Source organism: Leptodactylus fuscus, chromosome 7 (genome assembly GCF_031893055.1).
Source record: "Leptodactylus fuscus isolate aLepFus1 chromosome 7, aLepFus1.hap2, whole genome shotgun sequence".
Classification (NCBI taxonomy): Eukaryota; Metazoa; Chordata; class Amphibia; order Anura; family Leptodactylidae; genus Leptodactylus; species Leptodactylus fuscus.
The window spans coordinates 45856106-45876676 of NC_134271.1; the positions used below are offsets into that span (position 1 = coordinate 45856106).

Genomic DNA, 20571 nt, shown 5'->3' on the forward strand with positions numbered 1-20571 from the left:
TGATGACCTATCCTAAGCTAATGAAGAATTGGACTACTCTATTTATTGAAATCTTCATTACAGAAAGTGGGGTAAAACAATGCCAGGGGCACAACTTGTTCCAGTTTTGGTTCACTTAAAGGGGCTCTATCAGCAAAATCATGCTGATAGAGCCCTACATATGCGTGAATAGCCTTTAAAAAGACTATTGAGGCACTGCCAAAGTTATATTAAACTACCCCCCCCCCCCCCGTTTTAAAATAAAACCCTAAAAAAGAATGTTATCTACTTACGGATCGTGCACGCTGGGCGGGCATTCAGGGTGTGTCTTCATCTTCATCCCCGCCTCTTCTTCCTCCGATGTCCTCCGCTCCCGTCTTCCTCCGGCGCTCGCGAGCGGACACTGATATAAAAAAAATGGCCTGGTCGCCTGCGCAGTAGCATGCAGCTTCTACTACGGCTACTGCGCAGGCGCCCAGGCCATTTTTTCATATCAGTGTCCGCTCGCGAGCGCCGGAGGAGGACAGGACCGGAGGACGAAGAGGCGTGGATGAAGATGAAGACACACCCTGAATGCCCGCCCAGCGTGCACGTTCGGTAAGTAGATCATATTCTTTTTTAGGGTATTATTTTAAAACGGGGGGTAGTTTAATATAACACTTACGGTGCCTGAATAGCCTTTTTTTAAGGCTATGCATGCATATGTAGGGCTCTATCAGCATGATTTTGCTGATAGAGCCCCTTTAAGTTGTCACAGATAAAAAAACAAAAAGATACCAAAAACATTTCCCTCAACATAATTTAGCATGAAAAACTGGTTGCTGGTGCCAGCTGATACATCTTACCGCCAGTGTAGTAATACATATGTGATCTATGCTGTGGGGAATAGCTGTGCCCAAAAGTGCAAAGTCCCTATATTTACAATGTTGACACTTATTTTTCAAGTCTTCTGCAGTTCGCCCTGGCATGCTGGAGATCAATGTCATCAGGCAAAATCCTGCCTGATGACAACCCAATCTTACCTAGTCATTGTTTGAAGTTCATCACAATTTCTGTGTTTTTGATTGTTCACCCAATTTTAGAGGATTGAGCAGGGGCGGATCCAGGGCCGGGCGAGCCGGGCAACCGCCCGGGGCCCCGCGGCGCGGCCGGGACCTAACAAAATGGTCCGGTCGGCATGTCCCGACTCCAACTGAGCTCAGCGTTAAAGCAGGAGCTGACAGCTCCTGCTTTAAACGCCTATGTATTTCAGCTCATCGGCGGTAGGACGCCGATGAGCTGAATGCATAGGCGTTTAAAGCCAGAGCTCAGCTCAGCTCCTGCTTTAACGCTGAGCTCCGGCATTTGTAGCCGCGATGTGATGACGTCATCACATCGCGGCTACAATAATTGTATGAGGGAGAGAGCTGCGAGGGAACGAGGAATGGTGAGTGTGTGTGAGAGTGTGTGTGAGTGAGTGAGAACGGCATGACACTGGGGCAGATGGAGGAGGGAGAACGGCATGACACTGGGGCAGATGAAGGGGGAGAACGGCATGACACTGGGGCAGATGAAGAGGGGGAGAACGGCATGACACTAGGGCAGATGGAGGGGGGAGAATGGCATGACACTAGGGCAGATGGAGGGGGGAGAATGGCATGGCACTGGGGCAGATGAAGGGGGGAAGAACAGCATGACACTGGGGCAGATGGAAGGGGGAGAATGGCATGACACTGGGGCAGATGGAGGGGGGAGAATGGCATGACACTGGGGCAGATGGAGGGGGGAGAATGGCATGACACTGGGGCAGATAGAGGGGGAGAGAACAGCATGACACTGGGGCAGGTGGAGGGGGGAGAACGGCATGACACTGGAGCAGATGGAGGGGGGAGAACGGCATGACACTGGGGTAGATGGAGGGGGGAGAACGGCATGACACTGGGGCAGATGGAGGGGGGGAGAACGGCATGACACTGGGGCAGATGGAGGGGGGAAGAACAGCATGACACTGGGGCAGATGAAGGGGGGGAGAACAGCATGACACTGGGGCAGATGGAGGGGAGAACGGCATGACACTGGGGCAGATGGAGGGGGGAGAACGGTATGACACTGGGGCAGATGGAGAGGGGGAGAACGGCATGACACTGGGGCAGATGGAGGGGGGGAGAACAGCATGACACTGGGGCAGATGAAGGGGGGGAGAACAGCATGACACTGGGGCAGATGGAGGGGGAGAACGGCATGACACTGGGGCAGATGGAGGGGGGAGAACTGCATGACACTGGGGCAGATGGAGGGGGGGAGAACAGCATGACACTGGGGAAGATGGAGGGGGAGAACGGCATGACGCTGGGGCAGATGGAGGGGGGGAGAACGGCATGACACTGGGGCAGATGGAGGGGGGGAGAACAGCATGACACTGGGGCAGATGAAGGGGGGGAGAACGGCATGACACTGGGGCAGATGAAGGGGGGAGAACGGCATGACACTGGGGCAGAGACGGGGGGAAATGAAACTGTGGGCAGATAAAGGGGGAGAATGGCATGAAACTGGGGACAGAGATAGAGGGGGGGACATGAAACTAGGGGTAGATGAAGGGTGTATATGAAAATGGGGGGGGAGATATAATTTACAGGTGACTGTAGGAGGATTATACTGTGTGGAATCACATGAAAATTGAATGAGAATGGGTGGAGTCAACATAAAAGTGGACGGGGCCTAATTTGCTGCGGCACGCTGCGCGCGCCGCACGTTTTGTTCCCTCTTTCTAGTCTTCAACAGTTGGGAAGTACAGGTTAGAAGTGCGAGACCCCCAGTAAGTAGGGCCCCGCCAAAGTCAATTGCCCAGGGCCCCGCAAACCCTGGATCCGCCACTTTTGAGTACAGGATTCTCAATGGGATTGAGTACAGGTTCTCAATGGGATTGATATCTGGGGTGTCATGAACCCAAAATTTCAATGTTTTGTTCTTCGAGACACTGCTTTGTGACATGATGCTCAGGTTATTCTTGGAGAGAAGTGGCTTCTAGAAGGAAGACTGACTGGAGAAGAAAGGTGAGTCCTACCATGAGTCCTGTGGCATACCAATAATAAAGCTTCCTGAGACCCTTCATACATGAGTGCGGTTGCTTTCATCCAAAGAACTAGCTAAGAACACTGCCATGAATAAAGAATGGGATCTACACATCCTCCAGGAGCTAATTGCTGATAAACAAATAAACAATGCTTTTTACAGCATGGCGGAGCACCATGTCACAAGGCAAAAGTCATAACTAAGTGGTTCGCTGAACAAAACATTGAAATTTTGGGTCCATGACCAGGAGATTCCTCAGATGTCAATCTCATTGAGAACCTGTGGTCAATACTCAAAATGCAGGTGGATGAATGAAGACAGAAATTGTGATCAAATCCAAGCACTGGCAGGTAACAATGGGTTGTCTTCAAGCAGGATTATGTCCAGAAGCCGATATCCAGAATACCAGGTCCAACTGCAGAAGTCTTGAAGAAAAAAAAACAAAAAGGGTTAAAACTGTATATACTGTATCCTTACATAAACTTGGTGTATTTGTCAATAAGTGTAATAACCTATGACATGCTTAGAATTGTAATTCACTATAACAGAGGAACATCTGACTAGAAAACAAATTGTCAGTGTCAAAACTTTTGGCTGTTACTGTACATGAACAAAGAATATACTCAGCTGATGAATGTCAATAAGACAAAACACTATTACCCCTCGTTCACATCTGTGTTTGTATTCTGTTCGGGGGAGTACGGAATACCAAACGCAATTGCAAGCTCTGTGCAGTAAAAGCACACGGACCCCATAGACTAAAATGGGGTCCGTGTGCTTGCCGCCAGATCTCCACACAGAACATATGGAGAGGAAAGTACTTCACAATCTACTTTCCTCTCCGCATGTTCAGTGCAGAGATCACGTGACAAGCACATGGACCCCATTATAGTCTATGGGGTCCGTGTGCTTTTACTGCACAGAGCTTGTAATTGAGTTTGGTATTCCGTTCGGGGGGTGGTCCCCATGTGGACCCCCTGAACGGAATACAAATGCAGATGTGAACGAGGGGTTACACTGCACAGTCCTTGTGGCTCAGACTGTTGCAGCATTCCAGTGTTCTCTGTTATCAGCCACATCAGAATGGTAGTGTTGTTCTCTGATATCAGGACAGGGTAGTGTTGTTCTCTGCTATCAGGACAGGGTAGTGTTGTTCTCTGCTATCAGGACAGGGTAGTGTTGTTCTCTGCTATCAGGACAATGTAGTGTTGTTCTCTGCAATCAGGACAGGGTACTGTTGTTCTCTGCTATCAGGACAGGGTACTGTTGTTCTCTGCTATCAGGACAGGGTAGTGTTGTTCTCTGCTATCAGGACAGGGTAGTGTTGTTCTCTGCTATCAGGACAATGTAGTGTTGTTCTCTGCAATCAGGACAGGGTACTGTTGTTCTCTGCTATCAGGACAGGGTAGTGTTGTTCTCTGCTATCAGGACAGGGTAGTGTTGTTCTCTGCTATCAGGACAGGGTAGTGTTGTTCACTGCTATCAGGACAGGGTAGTGTTGTTCACTGCTATCAGGACAGGGTGCTGTTGTTCGCTACTATCAGGACAGGGTGCTGTTGTTCTCTGCTATAAGGACATTGTAGTGTTGTTCTCTGCTATCAGGACAGGGTACTGTTGTTCTCTGCTATCAGGACAGGGTAGTGTTGTTCTCTGCTATCAGGACAGGGTACTGTTGTTCTCTGCTATCAGGACAGGGTACTGTTGTTCTCTGCTATCAGGACAGGGTGCTGTTGTTCGTTACTATCAGGACAGGGTAGTGTTGTTCTCTGCTATCAGGACATTGTAGTGTTGTTCTCTGCTATCAGGACAAGGTACTGTTGTTCTCTGCTATCAGGACAGGGTAGTGTTCTCTGCTATCAGGACAGGGTAGTGTTGTTCTCTGCTATCAGGACAGGGTAGTGTTGTTCTCTGCTATCAGGATAGGGTAGTGTTGTTCTCTGCTATCAGGACAGGGTACTGTTGTTCACTGCTATCAGGACAGGGTGCTGTTTTTCGCTACTATCAGGACATTGTAGTGTTGTTCTCTGCTATCAGGACAGGGTACTGTTGTTCTCTGCTATCAGGACAGGGTAGTGTTGTTCTCTGCTATCAGGACAGGGTAGTGTTGTTCTCTGCTATCAGGACAGGGTAGTGTTGTTCTCTGCTATCAGGACAGGGTAGTGTTGTTCTCTGCTATCAGGACAGGGTAGTGTTGTTCTCTGCTATCAGGACAGGGTACTGTTGTTCACTGCTATCAGGACAGGGTGCTGTTGTTCGCTACTATCAGGACAGGGTGCTGTTGTTCTCTGCTATAAGGACATTGTAGTGTTGTTCTCTGCTATCAGGACATGGTGCTGTTGTTCTCTGTTATCAGGACAGGGTAGTGTTGTTCTCTGCTATCAGGACAGGGTAGTGTTGTTCTCTGCAATCAGGACAGGGTACTGTTGTTCTCTGCTATCAGGACAGGGTAGTGTTGTTCTCTGCTATCAGGACAGGGTAGTGTTGTTCTCTGCTATCAGGACAGGGTAGTGTTGTTCTCTGCTATCAGGACAGGGTAGTGTTGTTCTCTGCTATCAGGACAGGGTACTGTTGTTCTCTGCTATCAGGACAGGGTGCTGTTGTTCTCTGCTATCAGGACAGGGTAGTGTTGTTCTCTGCTATCAGGACAGGGTAGTGTTGTTCTCTGCTATCAGGACAGGGTACTGTTGTTCACTGCTATCAGGACAGGGTGCTGTTGTTCTCTGCTATCAGGACAGGGTACTGTTGTTCTCTGCTATCAGGACAGGGTAGTGTTGTTCTATGCTATCAGGACAGGGTACTGTTGTTCTCTGCTATCAGGACAGGGTAGTGTTGTTCTCTGCTATCAGGACAGGGTGCTGTTGTTGTTACTATCAGGACAGGGTAGTGTTGTTCTCTGCTATCAGGACATTGTAGTGTTGTTCTCTGCTATCAGGACAGGGTAGTGTTGTTCTCTGCTATCAGGACAGGGTAGTGTTGTTCTCTGCTATCAGGACAGGGTACTGTTGTTCACTGCTATCAGGACAGGGTGCTGTTGTTGTTACTATCAGGACAGGGTAGTGTTGTTCTCTGCTATCAGGACATTGTAATGTTGTTCTCTGCTATCAGGACAGGGTACTGTTGTTCTCTGCTATCAGGACAGGGTAGTGTTGTTCTCTGCTATCAGGACAGAGTAGTGTTGTTCTCTGCTATCAGGACAGGGTAGTGTTGTTCTCTGCTATCAGGACAGGGTAGTGTTGTTCTCTGCTATCAGGACAGGGTAGTGTTGTTCTCTGCTATCAGGACAGAGTAGTGTTGTTCTCTGCTATCAGGACAGGGTAGTGTTGTTCTCTGCTATCAGGACAGGGTAGTGTTGTTCTCTGCTATCAGGACAGGGTAGTGTTGTTCTCTGCTATCAGGACAGGGTACTGTTGTTCACTGCTATCAGGACAGGGTGCTGTTGTTCGCTACTATCAGGACAGGGTGCTGTTGTTCTCTGCTATAAGGACATTGTAGTGTTGTTCTCTGCTATCAGGACAGGGTGCTGTTGTTCTCTGTTATCAGGACAGGGTAGTGTTGTTCTCTGCTATCAGGACAGGGTAGTGTTGTTCTCTGCAATCAGGACAGGGTACTGTTGTTCTCTGCTATCAGGACAGGGTAGTGTTGTTCTCTGCTATAAGGACATTGTAGTGTTGTTCACTGCTATCAGGACAGGGTGCTGTTGTTCGCTACTATCAGGACAGGGTGCTGTTGTTCTCTGCTATAAGGACAGGGTAGTGTTGTTCTCTGCTATCAGGACAGGGTACTGTTGTTCTCTGCTATCAGGACAGGGTAGTGTTGTTCTCTGCTATCAGGACAGGGTACTGTTGTTCTCTGCTATCAGGACAGGGTAGTGTTGTTCTCTGCTATCAGGACAGGGTGCTGTTGTTCGCTGCTATCAGGACAGGGTGCTATTGTTCTCTGCTATAAGGACATTGTAGTGTTGTTCTCTGCTATCAGGACATTGCAGTGTTATTCCCTGATATCAGGACAGGGTAGTGTTGTCCTCAGTCATCAGCCACATCAGGACAGGGTAGTGTTGTTCTCTGCTATCAGGACATTGTAGTGTTGTTCCCTGATATCAGGACATTGTAGTGTTGTTGTCTGCTATCAGGACATTGTAGTGTTGTTGTCTGATATCAGGACATTGTAGTGTTGTTGTCTGATATCAGGACATTGTAGTGTTGTTCTCTGCTATCAGGACATTGTAGTGTTATTCCCTGATATCAGGACAGGGTAGTGTTGTCCTCAGTTATCAGCCACATCAGGACAGGGTAGTGTTGTCCTCTTTTATCAGCCACATCAGGACAGGGTAGTGTTGTTCTCTGCTATCAGGACAGAGTAGTGTTGTTCTCTGCTATCAGGACAGGGTAGTGTTGTTCTCTGCTATCAGGACAGGGTAGTGTTGTTCTCTGCTATCAGGACATTGTAGTGTTGTGCTCTGTTATCAGCCACATCAGGTCACGGTAGTGTTGTTGTCTATCAGGACATTGTAGTGTTGTTGTCTGATATCAGGACATTGTAGTGTTGTTCTCTGCTATCAGGACATTGTAGTGTTATTCCCTGATATCAGGACAGGGTAGTGTCCTCAGTTATCAGCCACATCAGGACAGGGTAGTGTTGTTCTCTTCTATCAGGACATTGTAGTGTTGTTCCCTGCTATCAGGACATTGTAGTGTTCTCTGCTATCAGGACATTGTAGTGTTGTTGTCTAATATCAGGACATTGTAGTGTTGTCTGATATCAGGACAGGGTAGTGTTGTTCTCTGCTATCAGGACAGGGTAGTGTTGTTCTCTGATATCAGGACAGGGTACTGTTGTTTTCTGCTGTCAGGACAGGGTACTGTTGTTCTCTGCTGTCAGGACAGGGTAGTGTTGTGCTCTGCTATCAGGACAGGGTAGTGTTGCTCTCTGCTATCAGGACAGGGTACTGTTGTTCTCTGCTATCAGGACAGGGTAGCGTTGTTCTCTGCTATCAGGACAGGGTAGCGTTGTTCTCTGCTATCAAGACAGGGTAGCGTTGTTCTCTGCTATCAGGACAGGGTAGCGTTGTTCTCTGCTATCAGGACAGGGTAGCGTTGTTCTCTGCTATCAGGACAGGGTAGCGTTGTTCTCTGCTATCAGGACAGGGTAGCGTTGTTCTCTGCTATCAGGACAGGGTAGCGTTGTTCTCTGCTATCAGGACAGGGTAGCGTTGTTCTCTGCTATCAGGACAGGGTAGCGTTGTTCTCTGCTATCAGGACAGGGTAGCGTTGTTCTCTGCTATCAGGACAGGGTAGCGTTGTTCTCTGCTATCAGGACAGGGTAGCGTTGTTTTCTGCTATCAGGACAGGGTAGCGTTGTTCTCTGTTATCAGCCACATCAGGACAGGGTAGCGTTGTTCTCTGCTATCAGCCACATCAGGACAGGGTAGCGTTGTTCTCTGCTATCAGCCACATCAGGACAGGGTAGCGTTGTTCTCTGCTATCAGGACAGAGTAGTGTTGTTCTCTGCTATCAGGACAGAGTAGTGTTGTTCTCTGCTATCAGGACAGGTAGTGTTGTCCTCTGTTATCAGCCACGTCAGGTCAGGGTAGTGTTGTTCTCTGCTATCAGGACAGGGTAGCGTTGTCCTCTGTTATCAGCCACATCAGGACAGGGTAGTGTTGTTCTCTGCTATCAGGACAGGGTAGCGTTGTCCTCTGTTATCAGGACAGGGTACTGTTGTTCTCTGCTATCAGGACAGGGTAGTGTTGTTCTCTGCTATCAGGACATTGTAATGTTATTCCCTGATATCAGGACAGGGTAGTGTCCTCAGTTATCAGCCACATCAGGACAGGGTAGTGTTGTTCTCTTCTATCAGGACATTGTAGTGTTGTTCCCTGCTATCAGGACATTGTAGTGTTCTCTGCTATCAGGACATTGTAGTGTTGTTGTCTAATATCAGGACATTGTAGTGTTGTCTGATACCAGGACAGGGTAGTGTTGTTCTCTGCTATCAGGACAGGGTAGTGTTGTTCTCTGATATCAGGACAGGGTACTGTTGTTTTCTGCTGTCAGGACAGGGTACTGTTGTTCTCTGCTGTCAGGACAGGGTAGTGTTGTGCTCTGCTATCAGGACAGGGTAGTGTTGCTCTCTGCTATCAGGACAGGGTACTGTTGTTCTCTGCTATCAGGACAGGGTAGCGTTGTTCTCTGCTATCAGGACAGGGTAGCGTTGTTCTCTGCTATCAAGACAGGGTAGCGTTGTTCTCTGCTATCAGGACAGGGTAGCGTTGTTCTCTGCTATCAGGACAGGGTAGCGTTGTTCTCTGCTATCAGGACAGGGTAGCGTTGTTCTCTGCTATCAGGACAGGGTAGCGTTGTTCTCTGCTATCAGGACAGGGTAGCGTTGTTCTCTGCTATCAGGACAGGGTAGCGTTGTTCTCTGCTATCAGGACAGGGTAGCGTTGTTCTCTGCTATCAGGACAGGGTAGCGTTGTTCTCTGCTATCAGGACAGGGTAGCGTTGTTTTCTGCTATCAGGACAGGGTAGCGTTGTTCTCTGTTATCAGCCACATCAGGACAGGGTAGCGTTGTTCTCTGCTATCAGCCACATCAGGACAGGGTAGCGTTGTTCTCTGCTATCAGCCACATCAGGACAGGGTAGCGTTGTTCTCTGCTATCAGGACAGAGTAGTGTTGTTCTCTGCTATCAGGACAGAGTAGTGTTGTTCTCTGCTATCAGGACAGGTAGTGTTGTCCTCTGTTATCAGCCACGTCAGGTCAGGGTAGTGTTGTTCTCTGCTATCAGGACAGGGTAGCGTTGTCCTCTGTTATCAGCCACATCAGGACAGGGTAGTGTTGTTCTCTGCTATCAGGACAGGGTAGCGTTGTCCTCTGTTATCAGGACAGGGTACTGTTGTTCTCTGCTATCAGGACAGGGTAGTGTTGTTTTCTGCTATCAGGACATTGTAGTGTTGTTCTTTGCTATCAGCCACATCAGGTCAGGGTAGTGTTGTTGTCTATCAGGACATTGAAGTGTTGTTGTCTGATATCAGGACAGTGTAGTGTTGTTTTCTGATATCAGGACAGTGTAGTGTTGTTGTCTGATATCAGGACAGTGTAGTGTTGTTGTCTATCAGGACATTGAAGTGTTGTTGTCTGATATCAGGACAGTGTAGTGTTGTTGTCTGATATCAGGACAGTGTAGTGTTGTTGTCTGATATCAGGACAGTGTAGTGTTGTCTGATATCAGGACAGTGTAGTGTTGTTGTCTGATATCAGGACATTGTAGTGTTGTTGTCTGATATCAGGACAGTGTAGTGTTGTTGTCTGATATCAGGAAAGTGTAGTGTTGTTGTCTGTTATCAGGACAGTGTAGTGTTGTTGTCTGCTATCAGGACATTGTAGTGTTGTCGTCTGATATCAGGACATTGTAGTGTTGTCCCCTGTTATCAGGACATTGTAGTGTTGTCCTCTGCTATCAGGACATTGTAGTGTTGTTGTCTGATATCAGGACATTGTAGTGTTGTCCTCTGTTATCAGGACAGTGTAGTGTTGTTGTCTGCTATCAGGACAGTGTAGTGTTGTTCTCTGCTATCAGGACAGGGTAGTGTTGTTGTCTGATATCAGGACAGTGTAGTGTTGTTGTCTGATATCAGGACAGTGTAGTGTTGTTCTCTGCTATCAGGACAGGGTAGTGTTGGCCTCTGTTATCAGCCACATCAGGTCAGGGTAGTGTTGTTGTCTATCAGGACATTGTAGTGTTGTCGTCTGATATCAGGACATTGTAGTGTTGTCCCCTGTTATCAGGACATTGTAGTGTTGTCCTCTGCTATCAGGACATTGTAGTGTTGTCCCCTGTTATCAGGACATTGTAGTGTTGTCCTCTGTTATCAGGACATTATAGTGTTGTCCTCTGATATCAGCCACATTAGGTCAGGGTAGTGTTGTTGTCTATCAGGACATTGAAGTGTTGTTGTCTGATTTCAGGACATTGAAGTGTTGTTCCCTGATATCAGGACATTGTAGTGTTGTCCCCTGTTATCAGGACATTGTAGTGTTGTCCCCTGTTATCAGGACATTGTAGTGTTGTCCCCTGTTATCAGGACATTGTAGTGTTGTTGTCTGATATCAGGACATTGTAGTGTTGTCCTCTGTTATCAGGACATTGTAGTGTTGTTCCCTGATATCAGGACATTGTAGTGTTGTTCTCTAGGACAGCCTCCTGCCCTTTCATCACTACTCTGCCACACATCTACGAGCTGCTGTTTGTCTGTGTCACCTTTAAATTAAAGTAACTCCCCCACTTCTACGAATGGTTTCGCTCTAGTCTTGCACCCTCTTCCCTCACACATCAGTGGTCCGCAACCTGTGGCTTCCCGCGAACTACAACTCCCAACATGTCCAGAGCGGCTGAGCGTAGCTGGCAGAGCACGTAGCACACAGACGTCGCCAGCATCCTGTCGGTCTCCGGTGTGTAGGACTTGCTGCTCCCCCAGTCACGGAGCCGCTGGCCCGGTGTTCCCCTCTCTCCTCCTCGGTCTGTGCTGCTGTCACTTGTCCCGCTCAGTCCCCGCCTCCTGCAGGCCACGCCTCCTGCCTGTATTTCCAGCGCTGTCCAGGGCTCGGTGCTGTTGTCTCTCTCAGTGTCTGATTGAGCCCAGGCTGTGCGGGGGCTCCCTGCGGGATCAGAGCGCTCCCCCGCCGGGACTCCACTCCTCACATCCCCCTGCTGGGACTCCGCTCCATCCCCAGCCCAGCCTGGCTTTATTATGTGTGTCTGCAGTGCAGCCCCAGCAGCAGCAGCAGCAGCGGCGGCGGAGAGAGCAGGAGGGGACAGAGCCGGGACAAAGAGCAGCCAGCCGGCCGGGCGGCATGAGATAGGGGATCGGGGAGGCTGCGGTGGATTTACCGCGGCGCATGGGGGCAGCTAGCGGCGCCGGAACACGGGACACACCGGCTACACCACACAGCGACCGGAGGGACACTGAGCATCCCCCGCACAGAGGGAGACACTGACCCGGACACCCAAATAGGCGGGCGGTATAGCAGGCGAACCCCGACACCGATACGGGGGGCGATAGTATTATCCCGGGGGCAGGAGGGGGCACCAAACAGTGCCAGGGGCAGAGAGAAGTGCTCCAGGAGACGGGACGTACAAAACAGAGGACATAAACTGGCTCCAGGACAGGAAAGAGTGCCCATAGCCCGATCCCCAAGCAGGGTGCCAGGCTACAGTGCCCATAGACAGACACAGGGCACGTAGAAGAGACAGAGGATAGTGCCCACAGCACGACATATATGTATTAGAGGAGGGGGCACCAACACTGGCAAGTAGTGCCCAGGAGGGAAGCCAAAGTGTGGCAGCCAGGAGACAGTATATATATCTATATACATATATAGTACAGCCGGGCTATTACACGGTGCCAGCTCAGTAGGGGGCAGCGGCTACAGACTGGGCACCTCATAGTATTATATGCCAAGTATTAGCCGGGGGCGAGCGGGTCCTCTACAGAGGGCATTACCTGGAGCCTCAGGAATCACTGCCACCTCCATTGTGCCATAGGAGCTGCTGGGCACCTAGACAGAAGCAGCCAGTGCCAGTGCCCGCCATAGCTGCCCAGTCATAACATCCATAGACCTAATTGAATTATCCCCCTCCCCCAGGCGGCTATATAGAATTTATCCTAATTTCATCCTGCAGCACTTGTGTGACTACCCCTAGGGCCTGGGGTGGGGGGCATCAGTGCTCCTCCCTCCTCCATCCCCCCCTCTGCACCCAAGGGAGTCACAATCCCACACAATAGGAACTTTAACACAATAAGTGAAGGAGAGAGAGAAGGGGGAGACTTGTGAGAGGGAGCCGGCTGCACTGCAACACGGAGCGGAGGAGAAGCTGCAGGACTTTCACACAAGTGGGGGAGACTTGTGAGGAGCCGTGGAGATGTCCAGGAGGAAACAGGCCAAGCCGCGCTCCGTGAAAGGTAAGGGCTGACTTGTGGACTTTGTCCAAGTCATGTGGAGGCAGGGACCCCAGCTCACGGGGCAGTCTGCGGTGCCAGCAGGGGAAGCCCGGGCACCCGCTGCCCCCTCAGGGCACCGCACAGCTCCGGGAGATGCTCCGGCTCTCTGAGGAAGTCGCCCCGTAATCTCGGCCTGTATCCTTCCGCATTGAGCTGCGGTTCTGAGCAGACACGTGGGTTGGAGACTGTCTGCATCCCATTCACTGGGCACAATAAACAGTTCCTCCCTTCAGAAGATGGGACAGCCCCATTACTGTGCTCACTGCTGCACGGAAAGTTTCCCTTTATTTCTATGTGTGGGATACAATGAGACTTAAAGGGACAGATGTCTCCAAATGGGCAACTCTGTCTCTATTTATTAGTATCTATCTATCTATCTATCTATCTATCTATCTATCTATCTATCTATCTATCTATCTATCTATCTATCTATCTCCTATCATCTAGCTATCTATCTATCTATCTCCTATCTATCTACCTCCTATCTATCTATCTGTCTCCTATCTATCTATCTATCTATCTATCTATCTATCTATCTATCTATCTTTCTTTCTTTCTATCTCCTATCTATCTATCTATCTATCTATCTATCATCTGTCTCCTTCTATTATAGTGTTTCGTTACATCATTTAAAGGGACGCTAACCCAATACAAAGTATGTTCCATCTATAATACTACTAGGATACACATGTATGTAAATGGCCCTGGAGGGTCTCTGACCTGGAGATATGAAGTAGTGATCATGGCGGCAGACATGTTCTGGACTTCCTGTTAATCCCCTTGAAGAACCCTTTAGCCAGTCTTTGCTCGGCCTCAGACGACTACTTACAGGGAACAATAGTTCCACTTTTCACGTTGCTAGACGTTGCGTACAGTGATGGATGACTCTTATTTGGAATTTTCCTTTTCCTTTATTGGTTGCCTTGAAACTTCAGCTCTTGAAGGATTGTGGAATTGATATTTTTTGTTCTTTGATTTCTCCATTTGCTGGTAAATTTTGATAAACGTTCCATGATCCTTCTGCCCTCTGTGCAGGTTATAGTTGTTTCAGACACAGTGATATGGGGGCCACAGGATAAAGCTGTATCCTGCTGTTGTGTAACTGTGCTGAATATTGTAACTTGTTTTTTATTTTGTTTTGTGTTATTTAGTTTCTCCTTATGTATAATATTTTGTATTTGGTTGTTATTGTATATGTCTTTGTAGAATAACATCTACCCATGTGTTTGGCATCATGTGAAACTGTTATGTTTCTGGTTGAGCAGTGAAAGCCTTGTGTAGATCCAGGTAGCCTATATAGCTGGATATTTGCTTCAGCCACCAAACTTCTTAAGTTATCTACTAAAAAAAAATAAAAGTCAAGAAATAGTGTTGTAAGTGACTTCCAAAGTCTACAGTAATGTGAATGATGACTGCAGAATACGGGTGACAATGGTTTGCCCCCATGCCCATGCTCCATCTGTCACCCGGTGAGCAGTCATATGACATGTATGACCATAAGCATTTCGGGTACATGCTTCAAGTTCAGGAAGAAGGAAAATGGGACCACAGCTAGGTTGTGAATTTTCTGGAAGGCACTGCTTTAAGCACTTGCACTCTTGACAGGTTTACCCAAAGTATCCATGACCCCATAACTTAATGTGTTCTTTTCCAGTTTGGAAGTTTTTCATAAAAGGGTTCTTTGGGTCTCCAGGCAATTTTTATACTATTGACCTATCCCATGAGAATCAGATTGATGCAGAGTCTGGGTGACAAACCCCCATCAATCAGCTATTCGGCGGCCATATGGGGGATGGTGCTAATGTCTGACCAATGGTTATTTTAGAAACAGCTGAGTAGCATAAACAGCAAAAGAAGTCATATACTCAACCCCACTGATCCTTAGGCACTCATGATACTCCTTGGGTTCCTACTGCCTCCTGGTCACTCTCAGCCCTCAGGCTATGCCCACTCAGCGCTCACCACTGGAGCCAGTGACTGACTGAATGGACTTTTACTTTGTGTTGTGAGTGAGACCAGAAAGCAGAAATTTGCAGGGGGCGACGGATGGGAAAATTTGACTTCTTTTATTTATATACCTTGGAAAAACCTTTAAAAAAATATTTGGCTGTTGGGCGATACAAGGTTTGGCATTGCCTTATGTCATTATTTAGACCGTTTTAGTAGTATTTGATAGTGCATTTTTCCTCTTTAGAAGTTATTAGAGTACCTAGAGTAGTAGTAGTAGTACTAAAGACCTAGTGAAAGGGAAACCTAATAGGATTGTCCGACTTGTTAAATCCCCACTACTCCTGCAGCAGTTTTCCTCTGGACCTCCACCGATCAGCAGTGATGTCATCATGTATGACAAAGGCCTGCTCCTAAAAAGTAAGCATAATATTGGTGGGGGATTCAACAGTAGAGTACTGTTTTTGGGTTGATTTATAATATTACCAGTTTCTTCTTACTTTCAGTCTCAGGGTAGCCTGCACCATGGCACTCAGAATACTTACATCACTCTCTTATGGAGTCCTAGATATTCTGCTTGCCCCCACATGGTGCCTCCATGTGGCACAATGGCTTCCCCTAGAAGCAATACTTCTCAGGCAGTATAATACAGTATGGGAGATAGCACTTTTTTTTTATTCTCGCCCATTTCTGTATATTATGGATCTGTAATGGCAGTGTATAAAACCCTAGAGGTATAAAGGTTGGTATTGAAATAAAAACTTCCTACCAGTGGATGCCACTGATATTTTGCATATATCTCAGATATTTTACTTGGGATAAAATCAGTTCTTAAGTAAAATTCTCTTGCTGAATATATTCTGAAGTATCATTTATTTATATTGGAAATTGTTGTACATGTGAAAATATAGCAAGCAGTCTTGTGGGATATATAAAGCTTGTACACATGCACCCTCATACTCTGTATGCATAAGTAGTACAGGACAAATACCGGTCCCTGGTGACATCACTAAAACACCAATGGAACCAGTGTAATCCAGGGGAAAAGCCTACTGGATGAAACGTTTGGGTTTTTGGAGCAAGAACCTCAGTCCCTCATAACATAGTGATAATACTTACTAGGATTGTACCAAAAAAGACATGTTATGGAGGTCTGATCACCTGAGAGGGGTATTATGGTGGTCCTGGTGGTCATCAGCACTCACAATTCCTGGACTCTGAAATAACTGAGTGCTCTTATCTAGGGGCTCTATAACTTCCCATTCATTTCAACTTTGGTTTATGACCGTCCCAGCGTCTGGACCTCTTCCGGGCACACTATGAGATTCTGATTGATATACTTTTATTTATTTTTTTGGATAATCCCTTTAAGTTCAAATAGGTAAGAAATCTTTGGCCAGTCTTAAAGAGTTAGGTATTTTCCTGGTGAGGAGGGGTTTAGTTTGTGAACCTTTTATCTTCCCCGAAGTATCCAGTATGTTGTCACAAGTGCATAAACTAAGAAGATGGTGGCATCGTCGCGGTAGAAATCTGCCAATTTATGAAATTACAGACCATTACTCTGCATGTAGCCTGGGGTTTCATAAATATGGCTGCTGTCCTCCTTAGTTTGTGTTTCCGGGGTAACAGCTGTTGTGACAGATAGAAATGATGGCTTACTTACGTGTTTATTCTTAAGTTTTTCTTTATCATTACAGAGGCTGCAATTAGGTGCAATATTTTATCACGCTGATATGGCCTCCAGTTTCCGTGGAGACACTTAAAGCGAACCTGTCACCACGAAAATGCAGTTCACGTTATGGAGGGGAAGGGAGGGGGGTGAGGCTGAGCAGATTGATATCTAGTTTAGTGGGAAAGATTCATTATGTTCTGTCATTTAGTCATGTGGGCGTTCCTACTTAATGATTGACAGCCTGCAACATGTGACTATGCATAGAGCGATAGCTGTCAGTCACCGATAGCGCCGCCCCCATGACTAGATGGCTGGTTTTAAGGTTACAACGGCAAAGATATAAATAAATAGATGACAGATTTGACATAACACTATATGTGTATCTCCTCAGCTCTTTCTGCTCCATAACACACAGCCTGCAGATCAGACTTTATGTTCATGGTGGCAAGAATCCCAAGCACAGCATCAACGGCGCGTCTTTTAGGAATCGTTCCTTGTGTGACAGTGGCTTTTGCTGGACAACATAAAGACTGTCAAATGTACAATTCATTGTGCAGCTGTTTCTGTTTGTGCCTTTACATAAGGCCTGTGTACACCTCACAACCTAGTGGTATAATTATATTTGTTACATTATTTCTTAATAACATGGGTATAGTATAGCATAGTCTCGTGATATGGTGCGCCACACACGTAGAATTGGCTGATTTCACTATTTGTAAACTTACATGAGTAAAATGCCAAAGTCTCAATAGGTAAACTCAGTCCTGGCATTTTATTTGGGCAGTAATCGGATTAGCAGCAATTACATGTCACTATGGTAACAGATGATTGAGCAGATTGACGACTACTCCATCTCTCCACTGTACATAGGAGGAAGCAGTAACGTGAGACCTTTCCCCCAGATGCCGGTGGCCGACACCTACTATTAGATGTCAGTGGTCTGATGTATGGGGGTGTGTGTGATATGGCAGCTAATACCCTTATTTGTATATATTATTCTCTTTTTGTAATAGGGAATTGGAGATCTACTTGGTTACACTCACATTAACACTGGAAAACATTTAGAAATTGTCGTTTTTTAAAATGTAGATATTGAATTTATGGCACTTAAAGGGGTGTTCCCATCTCAAGGATCCTGTCTTTACTGGTAGCATATGTAAATTGGAGACTTTTCCTAAATATATTGCTTTTGAAATGCTGCTTTGTTTTCCTGCCATGTGAAATTATTCCTTCTATTTACACAGTGTTTCCATAAACACAGACCTGTGTGATAGGACAAGTGACTTCTCACACTGTTATCTACAGTAGGACAATTGCAGTTTGCTTATAAAGCAGAGTCTGCTATCTCTCTATGTAAACACACAGATAACACTGAGTCTGTTCTCTACAAGCATCTGCATATTAGCTGATCTGCAGAAGTATACAATACTTCATTATGTCCCTCCAGCAAGAAGGGGGGGGGGATACAGGAAGTGAGAAGAAGAGACAGCAGGCAAACTGCTGAAACTGTGAGATGGGAAAACCCCTTTGAATATAGTTGGTGCAAGGCTCTGTTCCGAGTGCATATTAATCCCTTAGTGATGTAGCTAAGATTAGTTGTCAGTTTTAGAAAACTTTTTTTTTTTTACATTAGTGTGGTTGTATGAGGGTTTGTTTTTGCAGGAGGAGTTGCAGTTTTCTTAGCAACCATTCTCAGGCAATGTATGTAACGTTCAGTCTATTTACTTAAGAGGCATAAAATTGTAAGATAAATAATCTTTCTTTCAAATGTTTTTTTTTTTTTTTGTTCTTCCATCATTGACCAGTCATCATGCGTGCATTCTTTTTTGTACCAATTAATAAAGACGTTGGTCACACCAAATATACGTACATTATTTTAGTTAGTAGTGCACATTTCTTTATGCACTGAGCTGTTTAGTGAGGTCCGCCATCCAGTACGCAAGGAGTTTTGGTGGATTGCCTTTCAAAAAAGTTGAAATCTTGCATTTTTACTGTCTTGGGTCTAATGGAAAGATAGTTTGGCATACTTAGGACAGCTGGAAATAACTGGTAGTTGTCTTCCACAGTCAAGATATTCTTTCACGATCAAGACCTAAAATCTGTGTATATTTATTCATAATTGTGTAACTTTTTTCTACCAGGTTTTCTTTGGCTTTTGATACCTTACACAATCATGAAGGCTCTACAATAAGGCCCGGTTCACATTTGCTTTCGGGGATTCCGTTCCGCTTTCTGCATTAAAAATGCAGAGAGAAAAGTCCTGCAAACAGCACTTTTCTCTCCACATTTTCCGTACAGAAACTACACGGATCCTATTATATACTGTGGGGTCCATGGGTTTCCTGAGATAATCGCTTTTTTATGCGGATTAGGTTTCCATTCAGGGGTCCACTTGGGGAAACCCATGTGCAGATGTGAACCGGGTCTAAGATAGTGGGGGTGAAAAGAAATGAATCTGAATTAATCACAATGGATCACAGCAAATCAGGACAGATCTATCATTTGCATTTGGGGTCCTATAAAAGTAGAAGCTATGACATCAATGTGAACAGAGCCCTGACTGGATGTTGATGGGGTTTTTTTGTTCATCGTTTTTTTTTAATCAGTCATATATATTTGAATTTCTTTTTCAATTTAGGGTTCAAGATTTATTCAAATAGTGGAAAAAAAAATCTTTTCTTAAGACACTGGTAATTGTTCTAGGCTTGCAAATAAAGGGAACCCCAGGGTTAAAGCAGGGTCTTCCTAGTGACATATGCTGGATGATGAAACGAGAGATGAAGATTAGACGTACCACTTAAACCACTGGAAGATGAAAGAGGAATCATTTTACTCCACAAAGGCACATTACTTGTAAAGAGCTGGGGAAGGCAGCGTGAGCTAATTGGAGTGTTTGTTTTCATCTCTGAATGTGTGTGTGTTTTTTAAGTCTTTATTGCCTGAAGTTAATTGATGGAATTTTGTCTTTTAAAGAACCAGCCATGCTTGGTAAATTTGTTTCTAAACCAGCTTCTAAGAAAACTTGCTTTTATCTGTTTTTGTGCAAATTGTCTTTTTTTTTTTAAATGGAATATTTATTAGGCCTTGTTCATATTACGTTTTGCATCCTATTATGATGGGGCACATTTTTTGTTGGTTTACACCCCTTTTGTAGAGTAATAGAGTAGAAAACCTTGGATTATTTACTTTTTGAACGCCACTGGCAATAAAAATTGTTGCAAGTTGCGTTTACCCCTCCTTTGCCATGAAAGAGATAATGATGAGGGGTGTGGGGGTGGATGGAGCCCCCCCCCCGCTCCTGCCAGATTTATTGTCATTTACTCCAGAAAACTGTCATAAATTACGCCTGAAATCGATGCCAGATATGAGTGACACCTCTTCTGCCATGTATGAGATATGAAGAAATATGTCTTCTAAGGCTGAGTTCAGAGTTTATTTGGACCGGATTTTGATGCCAGAAGCAGCCTCAGAATCCGGTCCAAAAAATGCCTCCTGCGGCTAGCCGCGACTGGATCCCGGTGCAGTACACCAGCATCCAGTCATGGCATTTCGCTCTGGATTAGTCCCAAATGAATGGGCCTAGTCTGGAGGGAGTCTCATGCTGCGGCAGATTCAGCCGTGGAATCCGTGTCAAGATAGGCGGCTCGCTTCTTTTTTCCGCGAGCAGCAAAAAACTGCCAGCGGAAAGAATAAGTGAATGGCTCCCACTGAAGTCAATGGGAAGTGTTTTTTGTAGCCAGATTCTAAGGCAGATTCTGCTCAAAATCCAAAAAATCTGTGTGAACTCAGCCTTAGATGTCCTCCTCTGATTTTATTTCAATTATAGGTAAAACGTCCCTTAATAAAACAGAAAGCAGTTCTATAAGTACATATCCTGTTGTATCTCGATTCCATTGACCTGTGTTATACAAAAGACTGGATCTG

The 20571-nt window shown here is 46.2% G+C and overlaps 1 protein-coding gene across 1 annotated transcript in view; it reads left to right on the forward strand.

Annotated features, from left to right (window-relative positions):
- The first annotated feature begins 11671 nt into the window (after positions 1-11671).
- Positions 11672-20571, forward strand: part of ZNF423 (zinc finger protein 423) — a 197629-nt gene continuing 188729 nt past the window's right edge. The window contains exon 1 of the mRNA XM_075281857.1: positions 11672-12989. Within this exon, the coding sequence (XP_075137958.1) occupies positions 12950-12989 (40 nt within the window). The 5' untranslated portion in view covers positions 11672-12949. The remainder of the gene's footprint in view (positions 12990-20571) is intronic.